The sequence below is a fragment of the Terrapene carolina genome, unplaced genomic scaffold, assembly GCF_002925995.2.
Source record: "Terrapene carolina triunguis isolate 2854851 unplaced genomic scaffold, T_m_triunguis-2.0 Scaffold84, whole genome shotgun sequence".
Lineage (NCBI taxonomy): Eukaryota > Metazoa > Chordata > Testudines > Emydidae > Terrapene > Terrapene triunguis.
In genome coordinates, this window is record NW_020664435.1 from 19,784,521 (window position 1) to 19,791,267 (window position 6,747).

A 6,747-nucleotide genomic window follows, 5' to 3' on the forward strand; every position below is an offset into this window, starting at 1 on the left:
TAAGCTTTTCCCCTTTCTTAGGATTTCCCCCCATCCATCTTTGCTGCTTAGAACAGCCGTGTTAATATTCTCGATTCCTTCAATCTGTATATTTCATCTTTCTTTTCTTCTTCTAGCCGAATACGTGCGGGGAACAGAACTACGTAAATTCGGGACTATCATTGTACTGTCCTGTGCTTTAGACTTTCGACAAGGTGCCTAGACAGACAGAGAACTCCACTCCCACGGCTGAGAAGCGAGATCTAACAAAGTGTTGTGTAAACCCTGCATTACAGCCTTGCGCTTTCCTGATGCAGTGATCTAAAATATTGACTGGTCGCATTGCAACTCCTCGCTTTCCAACGCAGGCTTTCTACGGTTTGCAGCTGAGGTGTTGTTAAAAAACCACAGCACCTGCGCTTTTCTGGTAGGGAACTGGGAGGGGAAGACCAAGACCTGTGTATGCAAACCTAAAAAAAACCAAATGTAAAACAGATTGGCGCTCTCTTCCCCCCACAACACATCTTTGAGTGAGGGAAAACTTACTGCCCGATCACCAGTAATGAAATCTCAGCAGTGAGGAGTTGTACAACACAGTCTCCTCACTGACTTCCCTCTGGATGCGAAGTGTTTGATTGTCAGTACTATGTCAATTATGTATTTTTCGCCCCAAGGCAGAAGAAGCACTCCAGGATATGCGTGAAATGAGCTAATATCGGTATTTCTCCATATTTACATAGAAGAAGGCTTCCCCCTCGCAGATTACATCACCCTAATAGGACAGACCGCCCAAGAAATCCTTGGCTCCCCCGGAAATGCAGCCCAGGCACCAGAGGTGATGGGAGCGAGGGGTATGTGTGCCAGCACGGTACACTGCGTCTTCTTGTTCGGTTCTTCTCCCTCCCTTAGTTCTGCAAGCCGTTGCCCATGGCACAGGAGACACGGGAGAGGGGCAGAACGCCCCAGCTGCTCGTGGTTCAACCAGCCCCGTGCAGCCCGAACAATAAGGGCCGTGCTCCCAATTATTAACGGGGCTCAGGGCGCAGTGGCGAAGCCCCCCGAAGCGTCCGTGTAAACGGGAAGAGCCCGAGAGGGAGGGATGGACGGAGGGAGGGGGGTAGATCACTTGTGAATGGTTTGGAAACATAATTGGGGGAGGGGGGAGCGGAAACGTCCCTATAAAGCTCAGCAAAGTCCCTCCTCTCCACGTCAGGCCGATGACACCGCCGCTGCCCCAAACTTTCCGCCAGCAGGAGCTATAAGAGCCTCCAAGTCTGCAACTTTCTCCCAATCCCAGACACCTCGAAGGGGCTCCAAGGAGGGATCGGGAGGGGTGGGCTGTGGTGGTTTTTTTTTTTCTCCTGGATCCTGATGCCATCCCCCCACCCCCCGAACTGAGGTCCTCCTCCCTCTCCTCCTCCTCCTCGCAGGCCCGCAAGCCGCGATCCAGGGGGAGCTGGCGGGTTAGGTGCCCCCCTCTTCTCCCTGCCCCCCTCCGGGCCCGCGTCGTGTGTCCCCCCCCAGAGATGATGCAGCAGGACGAGTCGAGCTCTCCAGTCTCCCCGGCCGACGACAGCCTGAGCAACAGCGAAGAGGAGCCCGACCGGCAGCAGCAGCCCAGCGGCAAGCGAGGGGGGCGCAAGCGGAGATCCAGCCGGCGCAGCGCAGGAGCGGCCGTCGGAGTCGGGGAGGAGCCGTGCAGCCCGGCCCAAGGCAAGCGAGGCAAGAAGTCCGGCGCCGGGGGAGGCGGCGGCAGCAGCAGCGGCGGAGGCAGCCCCCAGTCCTACGAGGAGCTGCAGACGCAGCGGGTCATGGCCAACGTGCGGGAGCGCCAGCGCACCCAGTCCCTGAACGAAGCCTTCGCCGCCCTGCGGAAGATCATCCCCACCCTGCCCTCGGACAAGCTCAGCAAGATCCAGACCCTCAAGCTGGCGGCCAGGTACATCGACTTCCTCTACCAGGTCTTACAGAGCGACGAGCTGGACTCCAAGATGGCCAGCTGCAGCTATGTGGCCCACGAGCGGCTCAGCTACGCCTTCTCCGTGTGGAGGATGGAGGGCGCCTGGTCCATGTCCGCATCCCACTAGCAGGGAGGGGCCCCCACCCGCACCCCCAGGGAAGGAGACCTAGGTAAGGCAGGACGCGGCCCGGGGACGAGCCCATCCCTGCGCGCGTGGGGCTGGGGAGGGGGGGAGCGTGGGGGGATGGAGCCCTGGGGCAGAGCTGGGAAATAGCTGGGCTTGGGCCTGCACCGAGCGAGCCCAACGCTAGTGAGCTGGGAGGGCTCCGCTTGCTGGGTGCCCAGCGGGAGGCGTCTCGAAGGGGCCCGCTGTTCAGCCAGTGCCCCGCCAAGCGGCCCCGGGAGAGGGCTCGAGCCCGGCACCAGAACCACTCGGGACATTTGCAAAGCGTGGGCGGGTGTAACATACAGACGGCTTCCGAGGGGAAACGCGGTCGCTTCAGCCAACGTTGCATGAGCAAAGGTGGGGGTTCGGATGGTTTCCTGTCCTTGCTCTGTGTGTGTGAGAGAGAGAGAGAGATTATTCCTCCACCGAACCTTCATTGTAAATTCGCTTTTTAAAAAGAGGAATCGGTGTCTCTGGTACACTTCCCAGTGTGCGTTTCCCAATTCCTTTCCCCCTGCTATGGTCCCCCCGCCCACCCCACCCCCACCGCCGGGTGCTTTAATTCCTCCTGATTGTGTTGCTGTGCTGGATCACGGTCAGTTGTGTCACAGGCAAAATAGCACAGCTTGCTCGCTCGCTCTCTTCCCTTCTGCATACATTTTTTTTAAATAAAAAGAATCAGTAACAAACCTTTCCTCCCCCTCTCTGGGTTTTTGCAGATGACATTGTTCCCAAAGAAGGAGAAAATGGACAGTCTAGAGACTCTGAAGTTGGATACCATTTTAAAAAATAATTAAAAAAAACTATGCCAAGGATTTTCTTGGAAATGAGAAGAGCTATATCCAAATTCAAAGCAGGGCGTGGGGAGCACTTAAAGAAAGAAAGAGGCAAGGGTGCTTGGACAGTGACCACCCAGATAGGCATCTACACAATCCACACATCTCTGCATTCTGATAGAAGTCTGAACAGTGTTTTGGTTTTTTTTTTAATTTTGACGAAGAATGTTGGAATTTAATTTTTTTTGCATGCATGCATTCCCAAGAGGTCGTGCCTATGAGCCATTGATGAAAGGAAAATACATTATTGTGGACTTTCGCCGTTCTTGAATGGTCATAATGAAAAACAAAACAAACATTAGAGATGAAAACTTTTTAGGGGGAAAACAAACTGGGCTCAAACTGTTATACACAAACCTACCCGGTTCCTACTTTTTTATTATTATTTTTTCCTCTGAGAAAAAAATAAACATTTTATTTATTTATTGATGACCCATGTTAAAATGCAAATAGATCCGGTGTCTAAATGCATTCATATTTTTATGGTTGTTTTGTAAATATCATTGTATATTATTTTTCTGCAATAAATAAATATGATTGAAATTTTAAGAACCTTAAAGTTTGGTCTATATGAAAAAGCTGGGTTGAAGCTGGAGATAAATACCTGCTTGTTGAGCTGTAAAGACACCCAAGAGAGAGGGGGCACTAATATAAACAAACGGGGCGAAAAACGCAAATAAACTAGCTACTGACAGACACAGGCAAGTTATTTATAGAGACAGCTTTATTATTCTACTTTAGTGCTCATTGGACTTTGAGGTCGGATATTCTCTGTGTCTCCTTATTTTAATCAGAACTCCAAATAATGTTACATTAAGTGAAGAACGGAATTGTTTTAGCCACCGATCTAAAGTAATGGCATTCTTTCCCCAGACCATTTGCCTCCGAAATGTAAGCCAGAAAGATGGCATGCCCCCTGCCATCGCTCTGTGCACAGCAAATTGTATTGATTTAACTAAAAAAGAGTGGAGGACAGAGAGCGCATCCGTTTTAAAGAGGCCCATAAACAGACAAGGGGAAGTCAAAGAAAGGCTGGAATAAGAAACCAAATGGATATTTGGGTTTTATGAAGAAGGGGGTGTTTTAATATTTTAATTGCAAGGCTTACAAGCCTTATTTTTGGTTGTAAGAGGGGGTGGGATACAATAACCTAACGCTGTTTTCCTTTTCTAAGTATAAACAGGAGTGCTTCGCCATTTAGGAAGCATCTTTGTCTTTATTTCCCCCCGCTTTTTATGGTTTAAAATCGAATGTAGGGTAAAACTACAATTGTAAAGGAAAATATATCTTCGGGCTTCAATGATCAAAATAATTGTGGAAGGGGCAGCTATTTAAAATACTAAAAATAGCCAGTCTCTCTAGGATAGTCATCGGTATCATTGTATTTGTATTGTATTCCACCGATTAATATATACCGCTAGCTATAGCTGTTATTTCTATATAAAGCAAACCACCTCACTGACAAGCAATGCTTTGTTTATTTTATTTTGTAAATTACAGGTTGTGATCAATATGCTAATACTAACAGGAAAGTGGGCGGTCACTGTTTAGCTCCTAAATAAGACTCTAGATCAAATTGTAGTAACTCACAAAAGGCGTTTGGGTTGCAAACTATAATTTCCTTTTGCTGAACAGATTCAGTCAATGTCTAGGGTAAATAAGAGGGTGTGTTTACTCAAAACAAGTCATGTTTGCTTAGCCCAGGTTGAGTTTACTTTATTGCCTGACTGTTTTTGTTTCCATATCCACATATTACCATATATTGCTGACATAACAGTATTATGAATTTAATATCGTGCATATTTTAGACCAGTGCGCAGTGTTTACAGTAGAAAGCCTGCAGTGTTTGTTTATATTAAAGGATTAGCGAGGACTTTGAAAATTGGATTTGGGTTGTGGTAGTCCCAGCACTAAGCATCGGAAAGAAGGGTGACATTTTTGTGTGTGCTAGAGAGGGATTCGCTATTTTCGGTGGTCCTACTAAGTGGATTTCTGACTCCCTCCATCAAGGTCTGATCGCTTGATATTCAGATTTCTTGAAAAGCTCCAGCAATGATGAGAGCCCACCATCAAGGAGAAGGTAATGCTTACTCTGCTACCTTTGCTTACATAAAGGGATGGTGAAAAAAGGAATGTCTTGTACCTTTTGCTTTTTTTCTCTTAGAGAGAGGAAGGTTCACCAGAAAATGTTTTGAGAATCATGACAAATGCTAAAGAAATCACCAGGGTGAAAAGAATAATTTGTCCTAAATTTGCAAAAGAGAGAAATAGGTAACTAACTGCTGGGTAATTTTGAAGGAAAGGGGAATTTACGGAACAGATTATTTACTAAATATAAAAAAGCAGAAAAGTGGATAATAACATGGGGGGGGGGGATTCTGCTCGCACTTCACTGGTGAAAAATTCAGAAGAAGTCAGCTGGGTTGGATGTCGTTCGTCCTGATTGACATCATCATAAGTGAGTGCAGAATTTGGCCCAATCTACATCAACTCTTTCCAGCAACTTGAAATACGCTGGGGGGAAAAAATCAAGTCACTTTCAACATTTTTAATTACTGCATATGCTATCCTTACTTGCCTTGTACCTTTTCTAGGAGGAAATTTAAACTATATTTTGCAGTGATCACTATAAAAAGGTGGCAAATACCATATACCCAATATTTGTATTGTTCCCATTAGAATGGGTCAGTTTTATTTGTCTAGTATCAATCGTTATCTTTATTTAAAAAAAAAAACATAACGAGATGATCCTGATTTAAAACTACAAACGTGACCTTTCCCGTTTGGTATTTTGTTACTGTGTGGCCCCCTACACTTGAGCCAAGAGCTATTAAATCAGATTCAGCCTTATTGAAGAAAATATTAATTCGTCTTCTGGGAATGTTAAGCACTCCTGCAATCAAAAACTGACTCTGTCTTTGAAAGTTATGATTTCTGATTGATTCTTTTTGCAAGGCACAAAGTTATACAGTTTATTTCCAGAATAAAATGTAGCATAGATGAGGTTCCCATACATAATGTTCCCATGTTTTGTTACCATAGCTATGAACAGACTAAACGTGTCCTGTTGGCAATCCATGGAAAGTTGTGCAGGCTAACAAACCCAATGTCTGTTACAAGGAAAGCCAGGGACAAGGGGCCGGATCCTGGAACCTGTACTCACGCCTGTAGGCTAATAGAGCGAGTACAGGTTCCAGGATTCGGGCCCAGATGTATACCTTGTATCTCTCTGCCCAATGCAACAAGCGCACAGCTTTGCAATTTTGAGGTTCAGAAAATTCCATGGAGATTCTTGGGGCGCTACCCTCGGCCTTGTGCAAGAGAGTGGAGCATTTTGCACATTCCACGGTTTGGCAAGCTCAGAACTAGCTATTTTCTCTAGTCCAGTATCAAATTCTTCTCAGGCATATGATTTCACTTGAAGTCCTGCCCAGGAATCCTTCAAAGTGAGCGTTTGTCCCGCTCTCATGATGTCAGGCGGTTTCCCCTGCATCTGTAATTTTAAGAAAAACAAACAAACGTGCGGGGAACAAATGTGACGGAAATCCAAACAAAATTCAGTAGAGAAAAGGGGTTCACCTGCGGTGCGGGTAAACAGCACTGCCCCTGCGTGTGGATAGGGAGGACCTGGCGGGTAAATACAGTGCCGATCCCTCCCACATGGGAACCGCAGTTAGTAACCGAGGGGGTGATGCTGTAGCTGGGACAAGCTCTCGTTAAAAAGAGAGACCAGCAGACAGAGGATAAAAGATTGTAAAGGATCCTGGTCCCTTTGCAGTCAAAGGGCGTCTACGGGGAGCAGGATC

General features: G+C 46.9%; 1 protein-coding gene across 1 annotated transcript; it reads left to right on the plus strand.

The window, feature by feature from the left end:
- Positions 1–1,251: 1,251 nt before the first annotated feature.
- Positions 1,252–2,927, plus strand: TWIST1 (twist family bHLH transcription factor 1). The gene is made up of 2 exons (XM_024219727.2): positions 1,252–2,109; positions 2,825–2,927. The coding sequence occupies exon 1, from the start codon at positions 1,506–1,508 to the stop codon at positions 2,064–2,066; it is 561 nt and encodes a 186-aa protein (XP_024075495.1). The 5' UTR covers positions 1,252–1,505; the 3' UTR covers positions 2,067–2,109; positions 2,825–2,927.
- The last annotated feature ends 3,820 nt before the right edge of the window (positions 2,928–6,747 follow it).